General features: G+C 38.6%; 1 protein-coding gene across 2 annotated transcripts; it reads right to left on the minus strand.

Annotated features, from left to right (window-relative positions):
• Positions 1-321: 321 nt before the first annotated feature.
• On the minus strand, positions 322-19,876 carry PRDM2 (PR/SET domain 2). 2 transcript variants are annotated; one of them, XM_029086514.1, is made up of 3 exons: positions 19,774-19,876; positions 13,981-18,337; positions 322-430 (listed from the first exon to the last, which is right to left on the minus strand). In XM_029086514.1, the coding sequence occupies exons 1-3, from the start codon at positions 19,790-19,792 to the stop codon at positions 322-324; spliced, it is 4,485 nt and encodes a 1,494-aa protein (XP_028942347.1). In that variant the 5' UTR covers positions 19,793-19,876. The 2 variants fall into 2 exon arrangements, with proteins under 2 accessions (XP_028942347.1, XP_010172368.1); XM_010174066.2 differs by lacking the exon at positions 322-430 and adding an exon at positions 11,889-12,007 and having other exon boundaries at positions 19,774-19,792.
• Positions 19,877-20,773: the final 897 nt, after the last annotated feature.

A 20,773-nucleotide genomic window follows, 5' to 3' on the forward strand; every position in this document is an offset into this window, starting at 1 on the left:
TTATATTTTCCATGAGGCTAAAGAGCTGACTCTGCCCTAACAGATCCTTTTGACCCAGAGGATATAAGTAGACATCACTAGAGAAGACCTAGTCCCTTGTGCTTGATTTAACTGAGGCTCTATCGCTGAGACAGGGCACCTTGCCCTCCCCTTCTTTATCAGTGACCAGTTACAACCAGAGAAATGACACTGTGGGTTTCCTGAGGCTCGGAAAATATCTGTAAAGGGCTTTGCACTCCTTGCCCACAGAAACACAAGACGCGTAAGCTCTCTGCGCATCCTGCGTTGCTGTACCTGGGTTGGTTGGACGTGCAGCAGAGTCTATTCCTTGCAGAAGTGGGATGCAGAGCAGCTGGATTTCTTGCGTTGTCTGGTGCTGGTGTTATGCGAAGAGGAGGAAGGACATCTACAGGCCATGCGGAGTCTGTAACTGTACAAAGAGGCAGAAGAAACTCATACACATGTGTGAGGGGACCAGGGGAAGACACGCAGACACATGCTTTAGGGCCCCACAGGGGCTATAGGAACGGTGAGAAAAAAACCTCGACTCTCCACCCACCCTGCAAGTACTGAGAGCCACTTCTGAAGGCAAAAGGAGGTTTTTTTTGCCTTGTTCTGAACTTACCCTGCTCATTTACATAAGTAGCAAACAGGCAATGTCAACTGGAAGCAACGTCCAGTGTCCCACCTGATGTCCCAGTCAGAGACCCTCCAACTGGGACAGACACAAACCCACTTACATAAAGAACAACTAGAAGAGTCACAGTTGATTTTCTCAGGACAGTCCACATCAGGTTTAAAAATACATATTTATGGAAAAGGAATTTTGCTCTATATAAGCCCAATACCACATCTGGTCGCTCTTCCCAAGGGCAAAGCCTGCAGTCCCCTTTTTGGACAATGGGTCACTGCAGTGAGTGCTGCTACTGCACCTTTATCACAGGTGATAGGTTATTTCACTTCAAATCCCAAAATGAAAGTGAAAATTAGAGATTTTAACTGACAGTATTACATCTCTGTCAACTCTGGTTTCAAGAAGAAAGCCTAAATCTACAAGTCAAAGAGAAGGACATAGAAAGGCTTATGCCCTATTCTAAATATACAGTTCAAATATGTACCCAAGCTAAACTTCCTTACACTAAAGGATTAAAAAAATTCCCTATTTGTTTTTAAATTCAGCTTCTTTTGCTGTCCTGCACATACTCGTACCGACTCGGTGCGTGCAGATGCACATCTGCTCCCCTCACACCTGTGCACCCCCAAACCTGTGGTAATTCCGTACTTACCTTGTATATGCAAATTCTTTAAAAGTGTTACCAAAACCAACTACTTACGTTCCTCCAAGGGAATATCTTTTGAAATACAATTGAATTACATAACAACATAGAATCATAGAATGGTTTGGATTGGAAGGGACCTTAAAGCTCATCCAGTTCCAACCCCCCTGCCAGCAGCAGGGACACCTTCCACTAGACCAGGTTGCTCAAAGCCTCATCCAGCCTGGCCTTCAACACTTCCAGGGAGGGGGAATCCACAACTTCCTTGGGCAATATGTCTAAGAAAAGTTTAAAGACAGGTTTTTTCTTCAGGTTCTTTTTAGAGTTCAATATACCCCCTTTAAAGGAGATTTCAGCTATTGTTTGTCCTTACATACGGATTTTGTAGTGCAGTCTAACTGCAAGTTAAGACATAAAGAAGCACAAAATTTTCCATTACAACAGAAAAACAAAACCACAGAAATTTTGAATAGCAATTCAATTATTTCCAAATTAAAATTGGTGGTTAAAATCGTCTGCCAAGGTTTTGTTATTGTTTTATGTAAATCAGACTCTCCAGCCTTTGTGAATTTAATACTGAAGCATTCATCTGGTGTGTAAGAATCAGAAAGGGGTAATGAGGAAGTCAACAAAAGTCAGATTTTGTTGTCCCATATAAGGACTGTTACCAAGGGAAACAGAAGAATATCCAAAATAAGTTTAGTTTGTTTGGCTTCAGTTCTTTCCTATAACTAGAAGACAGAAATTTTAGTTTCTTTTTATTTAGAATGTTGCCATTTAAGTAATGCTTAATGTCAGAAAATTAATTATGACTTGTAAAAGTTCTTCGATAATCAGGAACATCTGTGTGTTCTTGTGTGCAATGAGCCAATGCCTAGATCCTGTGGGAAGCTTCAAAAAAAAAAACCCCCCAAAACCTCCCTCAAATCCAGAGACTAAATATCTGAGAAAATCTGACCTGCATTTTCAGATGCACAACCCCTCTTCTCCCCAAAACAACAAGCTAAAGGGATCTTTCACCCCCTAATTTCATCTCGCTTTAAAGCTAATAGATCATCAGCTTATTATTTGCAAATTGAGGATTAGAGGAACGAGATCAAAAGGGTTTGTTTTTCTAGAGAGAAACTGCAATTAGGTCCTTAACGGAGCTCCCAGCGTTGCCTCCCCATTTGTGAACTGAAACCACCCGGCAAAGCAGCCAGGAAATCAGTGCCCTCCTCTGTGCTGCTATTAAACTAAAACAGATCGATAACTCTGATTTTCAAGAGCCCCTTTAAAGAAATGCAGGGAAATCTGGTTGTTTTAGGAGTAACTCCCCAGGTCTGCAAGGCAAGCTGATCTCAGAGGTGGTGAGGAGCTGAAACACCCCCATCGCGGGTAGGGACAGTTATTGCCATGGCTATTTTTAGCACGGTCACTTTGCACCTGCTTTCACCATCACCCATGCTGGGGTAACTGGAGACAGGCAAAAGAAAAGGAATTCTTAGACACCCTGTGCCGATGCAGCCGAGCAGCAAGGATTTTATTGGGAAGGGGCGAGGGGGCTGTAGCTCCATCACACCACTGTGACAGTCCATATCCTGGGCCAGAACCAGAGGACAGAGAGCACAGCCCATGCCACATCCAGCTCTGTCAAGTCTGTTGTTTAGGAACAGTCCTAGCTGGAAAAAGAGAGAAAAAAAGAGAGAAAGAAAGAGAGAAAGAAAGAGAGAAGAGAGAAGAAAGAGGGAAGAAAGAGGGAAGAAGAAAGAGAAAAGTAAGAGGGAAAAAGAAAGATGGGAAAAAGAAAGAGGGGAAAAGGTGGGGAAGGGGGTAAAAAAGCAGGGGGAAGGGGAGGAGAAAGAAACAGCATCAGAAAACAACCTATGCTTGCAAGAAAAAGGGCAGAGAAACCATGTTAGGCAGCAGGAAGGACTCATTTACCCTACATTTTCTCTGTCAACTAGGACTTTTAAATCAGGATAAACAGTCTTGGTAAATGTACTAGCTATACCATAAACTAAAGCTAAAGCAAAAGTTAAATGATGGGGTTTTTTTTTTACACATAGACAGGGCCTAAACCTCTCTCAACTGAAAGCACACCCCAACATCAGAGAGAGACCAATCACTGAATTTGGTGAGACTCACTGCAGTAAAAATACACTAAATCCCAGTTCTTCCAGCCTTCCACCCTTGGATCTGGAAGTGTTTTGCAGTGAGTCAGTACCATAATCCCCATTTTTTAAATACAGAACGGAGTCAGAAGGAAAGTGATTTGTCAAGGTCGCCCAGAAAATCCGCTGTCTTAAAGCAGAGGTAGGAACAAAGGCAGAGGTTCCTCTATCACGCTGCGCTACTATTCCCCAAGTTCAATTGTCTCCTGAATACTTAAGAAGTTCCACTTTATTTGCCTAAACCAAATTCCTACTTCCACACACCATCCTAGGGCACCGAGCCTCGAGATGAGTGAACCAAGCGGTTAGTAAACATGCCGGGTCCTGGTGCACACCCTTCCCACAGACATTCTCAAAACACATTTGGTATTTTTAATGCAAATCACCTTGTCCTCTGCCACACTTACGCAATGAACATTATTGCTAGTAGCCAGTTTAGTTCATTAGAAATGTCTCAGAAAAAGAAACCACGTTACTTGTGGGAATGAAGGCTGGAGGGATCTGAGATGGTTGCTGGTCACACCAGTGAAATTCAGTGGCCAAAAACTCATCACAGTATGTGATAAAACATTCAGGTTAATTTACATTCACATTTTTACCTCAATTAAAGTGTGGTTCTCTTGCAGGGCATACACTTCTATGCTCCTAATTTAAAAAAAAAAAAAACAAACAACAAACAAAAAAACAAACAACCCCCCAAAAAAAACAACCAAAACCCCAAAAACCCAAAACCAACCAACCAAAAAAACCCCCATGCATGTGGTCAAAAATTTCAGACACACACACGCTGCAACATATTTCTTAACAACAGACACGTCAGGGACATATTCTACCAGAAGTGTTTATTCCTCTTAAATAAAACAATGTCTAAGCTGACACAGACTGACTTCTAAAAGAATTGTCTGCGTGAGAAAAAAAAAAAAGATAGCGAGGTGTGGATGATTAAGCCTAAATTCCTGGCTTTGCAGAATTAGGTAAGGTAATTGTACAGGCCAGAAGGCAAGTGAGGGGGGTTCAGGGTGTGGATAAATGAGATTTCTGGGCTTTCTGCTCTCAGTAAGAACTAAAGCATCGTGTTGCTAACCCAGCTGGCATGTACTCTCTTGCACTCGCATATTGCTTAATGGGAAAGTAAATACACAAAACAAGGACTTGGAAAAACATCAAGCACCAATTACATGAACAATTTTTAAAAATATATATATTTTTTTTTTAAGTGAAACAAAATATTTAGCAGGACAAAAAGGTTTGTGGATAGAATCTTCTGGAGGATGTATGTTTTCTGCAGAAGAGTCCTACCTTTGTGTACAAAAAACAGGGGGGCAGCAGAAAGCGAAAGGACCTCACTGTGTTGTACTGCAGCTATTTCAAGACTTACGTGCATGAAAGCGGTGAAAAAGCTGGAACACGCCAGGATTTTATCTTGCAGTCACATGACACTAAAGGACACAACATAAATATGATTTTATGGTCAGGCCTTTCATGAATCTAAACTGGAAAAACCTGCTATTGAGATCCTTTGCATTCTCTGCTTTCAAGAAGATACAGAGCAGCACTCTAACCACAGCGCTTCAAAGGAGTTGGTAGCGTTCAAGTAGCGCTGCTCCTCCACAATAACTCACAAACTGTTTTGTTTCAGGCACGTGCTCTTGAGTTCAAGTTTCTTCATAGTTGACTTCATTCCACACACAGTGAAATCTTCCTTTAGATCATTATGAACTTGAGTGATGAACATCAAATCAACACTGAGAACTGTTGAAAAAAAAATCTCACCCCATCCTGACAACTCACCCGGGGGGGGCTACCTAAAATTAATGTATCAATGCCATTTTACTGAAACATCATTAGCTTTTCAAAAGCAACTAGTACTCTAAAATAGTCACTTTAAAGAAATTCAGCGCTCAGGATGGCTACTGAGCTCTGTCAGAAAATCAGTCTCCTTGATAGTACTTCAAATTGAGCTCAAAGAAATTATTAGTCACTTTAAGAAATCCTGGTCTAGGACTATAAATGTAGATGAACAGTATCACGTCAGCAATTTATCTTCCTGCCCTTTTAAAGAAGTACAGAGCTTTGTGAGAGCCAAAAGGTGAAGAATGTTGGATTAAAAATAGCAGTACTCAAATACATCTACACTGTCAAGTAATCTAATCTGATAATTTGATAAAAAGGTTGTATCTACTGAATCACATTCATGACAGAGGAAAAGAATGAGAAAACTTTATCACACAGAGGGAAGACTGGAGTTGATTTTTATTTGGCTTTATAGAGAAATGGTTGCTCCAAATGAATTCAAAATGACTGAAGCCCAGCAGAATGAGTACGATCCCTCAGTCCTGCACATCTCATTAGATAAAAAAGAAACTAGAGAACAAGATGTGCTTTTGATTTAAAAAGGTAGATGAGTGAAAGCATTTGCTGTAATTAATGGGAAATACAACTTCAGTCCAACACCAGTGACAGCGGAGTTTGCTTGCGCACCTCTGTAAAGCAGCCCAACAATGGAAGAATTCACTGATTTCTCATCTTCCTACCTCTTCCCACACTGCAATGTTTAGCAGAAAGCACAGCACCTAAATGAAATGCTATATAAATTCTACCATCAGGTCACAGTTGGAACATGACTAACTGTTACTCACACAGGATCTGCACAGGAGAGCAAGTTTGCTCCGTCTGCACTTCCAAAGCAAAGAGCAGCACTGGAGCAGTGCTGGTGCTCACGGTTCAGCACGGAACTGCAGCAAGGATAACAGACCGAGCTCTCCTCTGCTTCTACTTGCTGCCAGGCCTTCAAACACCCTTAGCATGTAGCACACTTCTGCGTTCTCAAGGAAATCATTTCCCTGAAAAAAAGTCCTCATGTTTAATTTCCCGTAGGCATTTACCTTGGCTGAGCACCGCTGCCTAAACTGCAGAAGGAATTGAGGCAGGCTCTGCTGAAACAGGACCAAATATGAGATTATTATTCTTTTTCAACTAGGGCATTACGAGTAGTGCAAGTCTCAATTCTGCTGTTCATCTGAAAGGCAGACTGAATGCTGAGCCTGTATTTCTGAAAAGTGGAACATCACCCACCGAATAATCAAAGCTGTTTCTTTTGGCAGTTTCTGGGAGTACTGTCATCCAAAACATGACTCAGAGACCCTGTTTGGCTTGTGAAACATGAAAGTCTTACAAAAAAATAAGCAGAGAGATATACACAAACAAAGTGCATGTTCCTGATTACTACACTATGTTCCACAATCTGTTTGAGCTTTGAATAAATTAGGAAAATGAAGCAGCTACCTATCTCTTAAGAAAAAGCCTCCCTCCAACTTGATGCCTGCTCAAGCTTCGAGCTGCAGTGTTTTACTGCCTTGTCTCTGGAAAAAAAAAAAGAGCAGTATTTCAATGTTCTTTTTCAAACACATGCTTTCAAAGGTAGGGAAGCAGTAGTCAGAGGTGACTCCATAGCAGTAAGGCTTCCTCTTCACTAAGAGGTTTAAAAGTAGTCTGTGGCTGAAGAGACCATGCTCCAGAGACAGAAGACAGAATGGGACCCTGATGTTCTGCTCCCGAGTTCTGCCAGTGATGTCCTATCAGACACTGGATGCTCTACCCCTCCCCCACTCTTGGTCTAATAACCTATTTGCATTTTAAACACTTGGGTGAGGACCATGGCTGGACTGCAAGTGATGAGCACAAAGTGTCTTCAGCTACAGCCGGAGTGCTACCGTGGGATTAATTTCACTCAATATCTAAGACATTACTTAAATTGCAAAGCCAAGATTCCAAAGAAAGCTCAGGAAATCAAGTCATTCATATGTAGGGTATAAAGACCTATCCTCAGTAACATTTAACATTTTTAATTGCCTTATTTAGTACATAAAATGGACCATTAGCCATACACTTAATATATCGTGTCTTTCTTAGTGTTTTATCTGCATCTTGCTCTGAAATAGAATTATTTTCCCCACCTTCCCACTCTTCCAAAAATACTGGAAGGTCCTACACGTGCCCTCTTCCATTGGAGAGCTGCTACCCACTTAAAGAGCAGCTTCACCCTAGGAATTAACATTGGTTATTAAAAAGAAAAATTCTCAAACATATAAAGATGCATCATCTGGTAAACATAACCAGGAAACAAACTATGGATATTTACTGCAAGCTGAATCTTAGCTTTTTCAAATCTCTCCAGCACTTGAATTTGTACTTTATGCCCAAGTGTTTTCTAAAGCATCTGAGTAGCCTTTAGCTTTATGCCCAAGTGTTTTCTAAAGCATCTGAGTAGCCTTTAGCTCTCAGTTCACTCTATCTTGAAGTAATTGTCTGTCCACAAAGTTTAGATGAAGCAATGGATTTTAAAAACTAGTTCAGATTATTGTGACTGTGTAGCTTTAAGAAAGTTCCCATTAAGCTTCTGCAAAATCTGTGCATCGAACTTTGGAGCATTTATCAAAATTCCAGCTACAGCTTAAAAACATCAAAAGTGATATGGTATTAATTCTACAAGTATTAATATTTTATTTTTAAATACTGTAGAGGGGTGACCCAAAATCAGCTTTGCTTTATATTGGTATCAAAGTATCTTCAGTTACTATTACGAAATTTCATGCTAGTCCCAAGAATTTCTTTCTAATTCTTGACCAGTTCAATGAAATAGAAGATGTGGAAGTTTACCTTTTTCATAATTCACTTACCACCAAAGCTCAGATCCAAACCAGCAAGCACTTGTTCAGAATCTATCCTTTAGCTCTTTTTCATCATGAATAGAAATAGAATATCCTGTGACTCACACAGATCACACATTCAATAAATAAAAGGTAGAATTAGCATGTAAGGTCTTCTCAGTTCTCCTTTTAAGGTCATTCACAAGCTATTTGTCTGCCACAGGTCATTACTTGCAATTCAGCGTCCTAGCTGAACCTGACTCCAGTGGGAGTTGGAACTGGTCCCCTAATTCTGTAAATGAAGTCACAAACTTCAGGAAGTGAAGGGAGTGCTATTCATTTCTACATTTGAAATTGAAAATTTACACATCAAATTACCAGGACCTAGTTGTCTATGACATCTCCCTACAGAAAATCACTGGGAGCTCAACTAGAAGATTTTTAAGAACTTAAGGATTACAACGCAAGACGCCAACAAAATGTAGTACCAGAAATACTTGAGCCTAAATCAACTACAGGTGGCTTACACCAAGGGCCAGGAGCTCACAAAGCAAGGCAGGGAACACCACATGCAGCGGACCTGGCTGCATCACCTGGACTGTCCTGCAATGCCTAGCCTAAGCTTGAACACATTTAAGACATTATCTGATACAAGCTGTTTTAACTTCTTCTAGCAAAGGGGATCATGAAAAGAAAAAAACAGGGGGTAAACAGAATGTGTGAGATCTCCCACCTCCACAGACCCTTCAGCATTACTGGTTTCATTAAACTGACACTGCATTTGATCTTGACCAGAACGTCAGTCAGTCTCTGTAAACAGGACAAGTTTAATTGTTTTCATTGCCTGTTTGGATGCATTTCAAGAAATGTCAGCACTTTGTGGGCATCGTTACAGCTTTATTGTTGCATTCAAATCATCAAGAGGCAGTTAGAAAAGCCATAGCAATTCAATTATGCAGATGAGATGCAATAGTAACTATAAAAGTTGTACATTTCCTATCTGTGATGAGTCACCTAGTTAGGAATGGAACTTCTTCCCTGATGATTAGCTCTCATTTTGGAATACAGATCTCCATCATACAGCACTTATCTTGAGAACTGATGCGTACAAATGTGCATGAACCATCTCAAAATGGCAACATCCTGGGACACAAAAGGATTTAATATCACAGCAAAGAAACAGTAAAGACAATGGCAACAGGATTTATGCAGCTATATTAACGAAGGAGGAAAGGAAGCTGGTTTATTTATGATCCGTTCACTGCAAGACTTCTCTAATAAATCCTTACAAGGCCATTGAAATACCGAGACTGCAGTAAGACCAAACACCAACTGGTGTTCTTTCAGTTGTCGGTGACAGATGTGAAATGACTAGTTACAGGTAAGTTCACTTCCCACCCTCAGTAACTTCAAAACTACAGGAAAATTTTTACCTTTTTTTTCATGTTTCTTAATTCTTATAAAATATCCAACTATGGGTATGCAAAACAAAATGTCTTCATTTAGGTAAATGGAGTAAAACCTAATCAATACTGAAAACTTTCACTGTGCCTGTCCTACCACCTAATTGATGTAATTGCCACTGTAAACTGCACTAAGAATTCCCCTCTTTAATCGTGGTACAACGATCAAACTGTGGTGTATGTTATCACAAAAACACTCAATGAACAAAGAACCTCTGCATCATTGTACCAGATTCTCCCTATCAGTTAAAATTCAATGAAAACTTTGTTATGGAGAGGTTAACATGTCTGGGAATGACATATCACATAAGAAAATAATCATGGAGTTCCTGGCAAAGAATCTCACTCAAACAGAAGTATTAATTTGAATAGACAACTACATAAAAATATTAACTTACTGCTGGATTTGCAATGAACGTGCCAAGAAATGGGTTATTGTAATACTGTAAATTGTAATGATTTTACATTATTTCATCCAATTGCCAGATTAATATGGACTCAGATGCTTCCAGCTCCACTGCAGGAAGCAGAATGCATTATCTTGTTGGTGGAATGCAACATTCTAAAATCCTCAGAGCCAAACCTCTTTACATCCAAGTTTAAAGTATATAAAATTAGAACATCATAATATCAGAAAAAGTTGAAATGGTGTGTGTAATTTTAATTAAAATAGATTTAAATTTATTAACTCTGTTCACAATTAAAAAAAAAAAAAAATCTAAGACTGAAGTGTTTCAGGGAACTGGGTGTAAACAACTAAAGGATGCAAGCACACTTAATTCCTTCTAGATGTACATTGTTTCATTTTTCCTGGTACATCTGGTTTCTATACAAAAGGCAAGTTTCCCACAAGTTTTTAAAAAGTTTACTTTATTGGTTACAGATATATAAAATGTGTCATGATAGTTCCATCTAGTTGGTCATTAAGTGCTTGCAACACCACAGAGACTCTTAATACATATGCAACTTATAGGATGTATTACATGCTGGAGGAGAAAAATCCCTTTTCAGTTGCTTACCTGCATGTACAGTATCTTCAGCAAGGCTACAGTGTTCAAAAGCAATGACAACCCCACTTTTATGTCAAACTGTAATTTTTAATGTTTGCATTAGAATAGTCTTTATATCACTCTCCAACAGAAGAAACAATATAACTAACAGCAAACTTTAATACAGGAACATGCTCCAAGATTAACAACCCAAAATGAAAACAAAATGAAATTAATGTAAAATGTAAATCACATATAGTACAATTGAAGTGTCCAAAACAATTTAAATAATTTTAAATATTTTATTTTTTTTTAAACTTGCTACAAATGCTTTATACAATATTTCAACATAAAAGTCCCCATAACAGAAATGTAACAAAATGGGAATGATAGTGAAAGTGAAAGTGGCACAAATTCACCAAACAAGTATTAAACTACAAATTTTAAGAGGTAGATTACTTTTTAAGTCAAGAACAAAAAATAAAAGGGGTGGCTGTATAAAGAAACTAAGTCACTTTCCATCAATTCTGTCATTAATCTTGAAAGCTATATGAACACATGACAAATGGTATTTCCATAAAAAGCTGTTACGAACAACAGACCAGTTTGTTTGTCTTAAGTTATTAGATAGAGGTGTACAACCTTTTAGAGTCATTATATATTTAACTTTCAAAATATACAGGTATGTAGTCCTGGTCTAAGCCTTCTTATCGATAAAAAGATACACTGCATTCATTATATATACGGTATTTAGAAATTGATATCAGTATTTCATTGCTATATAAAGTTTTATTTGCACATATAAATAGGAATTTGGAAAATCCATAAAACATCCAAATCAGGCTTTTCCCCATTGTATGCTGGACATCTAAAAGACTCAGAAAGTGAGGATGAGGTGAGAAGAAAAGGAAATTCTGTCGTGCCAGGTTGGCCTCTACTGATTCATTTAGACAAAAGCTTTTAAGAGACTTAATACATGATAAAAATACTTTGAGTGCAGCAACATTTGTTGTCCCTGAATCTACACTGAATTCTTGACAAAATTAAGGAACCTGCTTTGCCAAGTATACAACTGCGTATCATCATTGGCCTGTGTGCCATTGGTGAAGGTACAGACAAAACCAGGATCTGAGCAAACATGAGAGCAAAATATTTGGTTTAGTTAATCCCACTGTTTCTTTTGACAGTTTTGTGTGGGTTTTGTTTTGTTTTTAATAGTACCCTTCTCTTTTTATCTGAATCATCCTGTAGCCCAGCACGTGTGTCAGGCACGAAATAAGAAAATCTATGCCTGACACTGAATATTAGCAAGAAGCCTGCAGGCAATTTTATGATTGTGAGTCAGCTTCAGCTGGTTTCGCAAGCTTGGTGGATTTCACATCCATTGTCGTAGTGCTTATCCTAAGTTGAGCATGCAACAGCTCTACCATGTCATTAAGGGATTTTTTTTGTTTGTTTTGTTTTTACAGGAGATTCCTAGAAAATAAAAAACAAAAACTGAAGATAAATGACAAAACAAACTATTTGTGAACGGAATATGTTTACACAGATAAACTGAAAGGTGAAAAACAAATCTGGAGACAAATATTACAGGAAGTAAGCCTTAAAAAAATATTAAGATTTCCTGGAAAGAGAAGAAAACAAAACAAAACAAAAAAACCCAAACCCACAACAGTGCCTACACAGAGTAGAATCAAAGTTAGACTGTTCTGACTTTAGTGTACGGGCAAAAAAATTCTTCACACTATATACCTGATATAAAAAAAAAAAGTTGACTAGATATTCTACATTTACAAACACTATTTCAGAAACAAAAAGCAAGGATTCTTCTAGCATAACTATTCAACAAACCAGTGAAAGCTGCAAGCTGCCCAAGTAAACTAACAGTATTTGAGAGAGTCAAGGAAATCTTACCCTAGGTAAAGTGTTATTTACCCCAAATACTATTAAACAATTTCCATATGCAAAGATTTCCAAGTACTTGGTTATTTTGCTTAAGGCCAAATGATTAATTTAAATGGAAAGATGTATCATTCTGGTTTAAAATTCTACTAATCTGTTCTGGCATCATGTAAAATACAGTTTCACACATAACACTAAGCAGCTGATGAGAATAAAGTAACATGAAAATGTTTACATCCCAAGAGAACAGGCCTGGCAGACAGTTTGTGTTTCTTAAAGGCATTTTTTACACCATTAGCCTCCAAATTCCAGTAACATTTTTCTCCTTCAACACATCCTATTTTGGGTATTGACTATTTTAAGCCAAATTCCCATTTAACTCTTTGAAATAATTCTGTTATATTGAACCTTTACTTTACAAAGTATTTCCTCAAAATTTTCACCGAGGTGGTCTTCACTGGAAGACACACAAGCTCCAAACAGTTTGTATTTTGACACTTCTCAACAAATTCTGCTAGGGGACACTTGTTCTGAAGGAGGCAGCCAGTTCCTCCTCCAATATCAATTGCTTTGATTAAAAAAAATACCTTCAGCCATAAATCTGGTGTTAATCACAGCCATGCACTGCAATTAGCAAAACCAAAAGAACTCTTAATTACCAGTGAGCTTTGTGAAAGTTACTTGATAAATCAGATCCCTATTTCCAAGAATAAGAGGGCAGGAGCATGCTAATGGCAGCTATAAGGAGTTTGCAAAATATCCTATTGATTTGAGAGACTACATGAAGACGTAAGTCGGGACTCAGGCACATAGATTAAGATTTATTTTATTTATTTATTGAAGTATTACTCTTTCTTGTGATTAAAATGCTTCTTCTCAAAAAGAAATAGAACTTTAATTATAAAATTTGTTTATACTGAAACATAAAAGCATGATACTTCTAACAAATTTACATGTTCATGTAACTTTTCTTACACATCTATTTCCCTTATATTAAGTATTTAATGATCTGACTCAGTTAGTATGCACATACATTTTTGAAGTATTTGGTCATGGCTTTTTTTTTTTTATATGATATGCAGAGAATGTTTTTTATTAAAAACCAACATTGCAAGTTATTTTAGTGAGTAAAAAAACGCAGTCATCATTTTTAGCTTAGCGAACCGCCATAAACTAAATCTAGAATTATTTTGGGCCACCATATATGTTAGATATCAAATACAAGGTCAGTGTCTCCAATAACATTAAGTTTAATGACATTAAGTTTATTTGCACTCAGGTACTGACATTTTTTTTTTTCCAGAGTTCTCAATTCAGTTTATAATTAAAGACATTCTCTATACAATGTATTATTTCATAACAACATGACAAAATGCATCAAGTATGTACATCATACCTCAGCATGACTGAGTTACTTAACCACATTTTAGGAAATGCAACTTTTTTATTTATTTATTTATGAGAAACTCAAAAAAAGACCAAGAAAATTGTCAGAACAGCAAGCAACGTGTTCCTGTGTTGTTTCAACTTCCAAGTTAAATGCTTACCTGAAATCTTTCAGTTCTTGCTTTGTACTGCTTTCATCTCTTTTGTTTTCTGCTGCCTCTGCATTTGCCGCCTGCTGTAGGCTCCGTGTTATAGGTCCTCCAATCCTCTCTCGAGATTTTACAGTGAATCTGTCAGCTTTTTTCTTACTTGCCACAGCAGACTTACTTGGCAAAACAGCTTTATTATTCCTTTGTATTCTGACGTGCAATTTCCGGGATGCTTTGCTCGAGATTCCAGAGGAACTGTTCTTAGCGACCACCTTAGTTTTTTTCCCATCAACGTGGGACATTTTGGACACTCTTACAGGACTAGAGTTCCTCAATGACGAAGATGAATTTGGCTTTTTAGATCGAATGGGAGGTACAAATTTAACGTTTTGTTTTGATTTGAAGGATGCAGAGGGAAGCTGGATTTGTGCAGGTCCTGAGGTTCGTGCTCTTGTCTTGCCCAAGTGAGGCTGCATGCTTTGCATTTTGATTTCTGCGTCTGCTGTTCGCCTACGCTGGCTGTTGCCTTTTTCACTGTTTGCACTTTTTTTTGAAGAATTCTTTTTAGAGGAGGGAGAGATGGGTTTTTTGGGACAGCTATATGATGCGTGTTTATTCAAACTTCCAATGTAAGTAAACTCTCTATTACAGTAGGGGCAGATGTGAGAGTCTGACTGGGATGGATGATTTTTCAATTCTGCCTTCTGCTGGGCAGATTTCTTTTTTTGCAAGATAGCTTTCTGGACAAGTTGGTTTTTCTTTTTCAATGCACTTATTTTTAGTTTATTTGAAGACATTTTGCTAATCTCAACATTGAAATTAAGTCTTTTAGGCTGACCCACTCGTCTGAAGGCATTCTTTCCAGGGCCAGCTATAACCACCATGCCATTCTTAGGCTGCACTGTCTGTTTCAGTGGTACTGGATTTTTTTTAGGCGTGTATCTCTTTTTATCACTGGCAGAGGCACAGGCCAGTATGTGTTTGTGTAACTCAGGCATGTTATCAACACTTTTCCCACATTTTGTGCATCGAATGGCAGTAGTAAAAGTCTGTGGAATATTGTGGGTGGTGAAGTTTGTTGCAGTAACCCCAATACCCATAGGATTACGATGGTGATACTGAAATGGAGGTGGTTTAAAGCTTGGGTAGTGTTGATTGAGGCCCATACGAACATCTGGATCTTTAGATTTTACTCCAGAAGCCATTATTTTTATAGTAGTATAAAGCTCTTCAGAGGAATCATTTAGATCTTCATCTTCCTCCTCTTTAGAAGTTTCCAAAGAATCTTCTGACAGGCTCTGCATGTGCTCCACGTTTGCCTTACTGGGGTCAGTAAAATTCTGGGGTCTCAAAGTTCCACTTTCAAACTCATGATGCGTGCACTCTTTGTCTGGATGCAGATCCCGCTGATGCTGTTGCAAATTGCACAAAAAGGCAAATTCCTTTTTACAGACCGAGCAAACAAAGATATTTCCTACTCCATGAAGCAGAAAGCGATGTTCTGACAAGTCTGTTTTATCCCTAAAAAGCTGTACACAGAATTCACATTTGAAGGGCCATTCTTCAGCATGAATGGATAAATGCTTCGTTAGGTCTTTAATAGAAAGAAAAGGTGATTCACAGACATTGCACACAAAGCTTTTATTGAATGTTTCCTGCACTACTCCGGATTCACTTGAAGTATGAGGATCTTCTCTTGCTTTCTGTTGCTCATTTTCAGCTTCCTCCTGTTTTATTATTGGGAGAGTATTTTCAAGATTATCAGCAGAGGAAACAACAGAAGAAACTACAGAAAGAGGAGGTGGAGATGGAGATGATGAAGATGAAGAGGAGGAGAAAGAGGAGGAAGAGGAGGAGGAGGAAGACGAGGAAGAGAGTGTAGGAGGACCAGGTGAAGCAGCAGAAATAAGAGGTTCAACAGAAGGAACAGGAGATGGAGAAGGAGAAACCGTAGGTGAAAGAACTGGTAGCGGGGACTGGGTAGTAGTGTTAGAAAGTGGCGATGGACAAGAAGAAGTGTTAGTGGCACTGGCAGAGACATCTGGAATTGGTAACGGCATTGTCGGGAGAAGGGGAGGAGGTGACGTAGCAACTGTTAACACAGGTGGGCAGGGCGGTGGGGAAGGAGGATTGGTTGGTGTTAACAAAGGAGGCAGCTGGCACATGGAAGGTACAGCAGATGCCTGTGGCACAGGGGGAACAGAGGAACTAAGGGGCTGAGCGTCAACAGAAGATGATGCAGACAGACTGGGATCCGTGTCGGGTTCTGCCTGAGGCTCCAGGGATTTGCTTGGGCTCGCACTCCTGTTTACACCAAGTGTGCTGTCTGTGGCTGTGTCCGTTCCGTTATACTCATTCAGCAGAACCTTCTGTAACATGCAAGTAGTTGGTTTCTTCTTTTTAACACCACTACAGGTTGCCTGTACAGAATTCTCTTTGTATTCCCTAATTTCAGCATCGCTGCAAGGCTTCTTATGCACACTTAAGTCTAAAACAGATTCCCAGGGAACCTGATTCTTATTTTTGACATCAGACCTTTGTTTCACACCACTAGATAAATCCAGTGGCTGCTGGTTGCACACACTGCCAAAAGAAGGAGCTGCTGTCCAGTCTTTTGATATTTTATAGTCTTCAAAGCAGAGAGGACTCAGAGTCTCTTTTTCCTCCCTTCCAGTCAAGCTCCAAGCAGGTGAGTTGCTGTGGCTTTCTAACTTTGGCATTTTTGAACTCCGAATATTATCATTCCACATAGTTTTTCCCTCACCTGATTTGACAAAGTCTCGAAGTACTGGACTGTGCTGTGGAGAACTGGGAGGAGAGCTGGTCCTTCTTTTAAATCTACTGGATACTGGAGGCAAAATAGGCAATGATGTAACAGAAGGTCCTAGTTTAGGGATTTCACTTGACGGAGTTATCTTCTTACTGTCCTGTGTCTGAAGAAGCTGTTTTAATTTTGATGACAAATAAACACCTTTCTCTTTATGAAAAGGTACGCTTTCTGTTGAAATGCTAAGAGGAAGGTTTAAAGAACTAGTTGGAGTTATGGGTTCTGGGTCTATTTCAGTTTTTATTTTTGGTACAAGAGGAGGGCTGGCAGTTCTCCTCTTTTTGGATTCATTGCTCCCACTGCTAGAGGGTTCCTTGGGAGCTTCATTCACATGTGTTTGTGTAACCTTTAAATTTGAGGAGATTTCCACTGTGACTGGACTGATTATACAATTTAGTCCATACAAGTCTGCAGAGTTGGACTCCATCTGAATCACATCACAATTGCTTGTGCTGCTGTTGGACTGAATTTTACCATCAATATAATAATTTAAATTTTCAGAGATATTGCTGGAAATATCCATAATATAGACATCATCTACTTCACCCTCCTCTTCTATTTCTGTACTTGCTATATATACATTCTGGACCGGTGGGGCCTGCTCTGTCTGAAGCGGTGGCTCTTCAGTAAAGAATCCTTTTCTTCTAACACCTTTGGGAATAAGATGACGCTCATGAACCCTTCGCTGATGCCTCCGCATGTTGGTGTGAGTTCCAAAAACCTTTTTGCAGTATTTGCATGGATGCAATTCTTTGGGCTCCTTATTTTCCTCAGCAAAAGCAGAGTTTGACATTTCTTGGGAAACTTTCTCAGAATCCAAGACAGAGTCTTGCACAAGACCAGAAATGTTCAAGTCATCTTTAAGACCATCGTCCACAATTACCTGGTTATCAGCAACGTTCTCCAAGTGTTGTGATGATGTTAGTGTTAAGAACGGTTTCCTTTTCGGCCCTGCCTCATGGCGTCGCTCATGTCTTCGCCTGTTAATCTGAGTACCAAAAGCTTTCCCACAATATCGACACTTGAAAGCATGGTTAACAGTAGATATATGGATGTGCATGTGGCGTTCAAGTCCTTGCTTTGTTGTAAATTTCCTCTCACAATGCTGACAGGGAAACATGAACGTTTCCTGAACGTCACCATTTGATTCACCTCTCGCTTTTGGAATTTTCACAACAAGCTTTTTCTTTGGAGAGCTTTCTGGAGATTCTTCTGACGTACTCTTTTGCTCTTCCATAGAGTCTAACTTTTCTTCACATATCAAAGGCATTTCAGCATTTTCTTTAGGCATATTGGCATCTTCTATCTCCTCTTCATCTTCCTCCTCTTCATCATCCTCTTCATCATCATCATCTAAATCATCTGATGCACAGTTCATTGCTTCTCCTTGTTTATCTTCAGTTACCATCTGTGGTTCACTGGTAGGACTGGGGATCACCAGCTTTGGAAGTACATCTTGATTTACCATTTCCTGAATCACAGCTGTTTGTTCCAGGGACAGTACAGCAGAAACAGAAGGCGTTTCATCTTCTTCTTTATGACCTGACACACAAAGTATGAAAAGAAAAGCATGAGACATTTTTACCAAACACTTCAAAGCATGCTACATCTTCCTTCTACCTTTTCCTCTAACACAACATATCCAATATTTAGGACCCAACACAATACCACTACTTCTCACTGTTGTGATTCAGTACTGAGGGTAAAACTGTATTCAGAAATTTCCTTTCTGGAACTTCAGCAAAACGTAGGCAACTGCCTGTACTTAACAGAGAATCTTGGGATTGAACATTGTGGCCAAGAAAACCAAAACAGTCTCACAAGTATCAGAACATTTCAAGGTAGACTTCAAAACACTTCAGAAACCTTCCAAAAAACTTTCAGACTTTTCTTACAGCAAGTAAGTGTCAGGAAAGTACTGAAATACATGAAGTATATAGGAAGTCTGTCAAGCAAATTTTGAATTCTGACCATTTTCCCCAAATTATTAACAATAATCTGGATTTGTACTGTAATGCAGAGCAAGGTGTACCTTGTACCTGGCATAGTACTCGTCATTCTTTGTATTAGATTTCCTTTTAGCCATTGCTGGAATGGCTATTTCCTATGCTTTTGAATGAAAGCCTGCATGCATCCCTCTTATTGGTGTGAATGGATTTTTTATTCACACCTCTGCACGCGAGTTTTACCTGTCTGCTGTCACATAAATAAATCCATTGCTGACGAAAGGAACTTTGCTGCCAATTCACACAATGTTGCATAAGTGGTTACACATACAGAGCAAGAAGTTCCTTTCCATTCCCTGGCTGGGATTAAGATGGCTGGAACAGTGGTGCATGTGGTGTGCAAGCAGAAGGGACAACAGAGTGAAGGAATGGAAGAGTTACGGGTGAAAAGAAGTTCAAGCAAAGAAGCTTGAAAGAAATCTGTACCTATACAGAGCTTTAAACATTATCAGTTATGCTCACAGCACTGGCAAGTTTTACATCCTTGTAAAACAGACAAAAATCTACGTGTTTAACATCTCTTTCAGGCATTTTTACCCACATACTCTGTGAAAAAAGGCTGGGTCAATTTATAAACAACATTTGCAGGTATTCTTTAGGACAAACAGCATGTTTAGCTAGTCGGTGCATTAACACTGTAGTTTTTTCCCCTTGACAAAGAGTTCTGTTAAATAGCAATAAATAATGACTGTGTAACTAGGCTCAAAATACATTATTTTAGAATAAGGACTTTTCTCTGATCTGGCATTCTAAGGAGTTTGGATTTATGTCTAAATTTTACAGTACATTAGTTTTTCCTGCATGTTTAATGATGTACTTCTGATATCCAAGTCCCTTACTAATAAAAAAGTTGGGGCAAACAGTATAAGCATGTTCTCTTTGCTATGCTAACATATCAAACATGACAAAAAGTGTCCTTTGATTCAAAAAGATAGTTAGAAGAAGAAAAAAATCAGATACTTGAGAACTCACCCTCTTTAGCATCCCTCATATCTGCAGAAGTAGAATCCAAATCAGCCTTTTTCTGTTTTGTATCAGCTGCCTTCTTCCCCTTGTTTTTACCTTCCTGAGTCTTTTTCTTTCCTGGGGGGAAAAAACCCATCATTTATTATTCCTGTTCAACTATTTTTATTTTTCATCTCTGAGTGGCAGAATTAAAACACCCAGCTTTGGAATACAACACCCTTCTGTAAAAATCCTATTTTCCTGAGGAATACAAATGACAAACCAGTAAAAAAGACAGCATTCAGATAAAGCAATAGTCTCTTGAACCCAGAAGAAATTAAAAGTAAAGATAATGTTTTTCTAAAAACCTGACTCAAAAATACTTTGCTCACTTTCAAAGCAAGAACAGACTATAATCAAAATGTATTAACAAGCTCACATCATATAGTTACCCAGTACTTTCATATGCCTATTAAATTACTATATCTTATATAAGTATATGGAAAATACTAAATTTCTTCATTTACTATTAATCCTTAATGTTAATTGGAAGACCTTATGAAGCAGAAACTCATAGAGGCTTCTCTACTTGTATGAACATTCTGAATAATGACTTGAAGACAATTATAATAAAAGCAGTGAAGTAATAACATTATGATAAGACTAAAAGCAGCATGACCTTGACCAACAAGGCAAAAACAGTAAAACCAAATGAGATGGAACTGGGTAACAGTAAAATATAAAGGTATTTATTTCATCATGACCACTGACACAAACAAGTTCGCGAATGCTGTCTGTTAGCAAAATTAAGAAGCATGTATTAGTTGCACTGGATGATGAACACAGTGAAGATTAAGGCAAAATGGTATTATGCAAAGACCTAATCAGTGACCCAAATGAAAATCTCATTTACCAATGCACTACAAAGTTATACTGCTATTTTTTCTATTAATCTTAAAGATTCGGTCCTATAATATATTGAAATTATGATAAGGACTGTGCAATAACATATGAAACTTGAAGATCT

Source organism: Antrostomus carolinensis, unplaced genomic scaffold (genome assembly GCF_000700745.2).
Source record: "Antrostomus carolinensis isolate BGI_N321 unplaced genomic scaffold, ASM70074v2 scaffold22128, whole genome shotgun sequence".
Classification (NCBI taxonomy): Eukaryota; Metazoa; Chordata; class Aves; order Caprimulgiformes; family Caprimulgidae; genus Antrostomus; species Antrostomus carolinensis.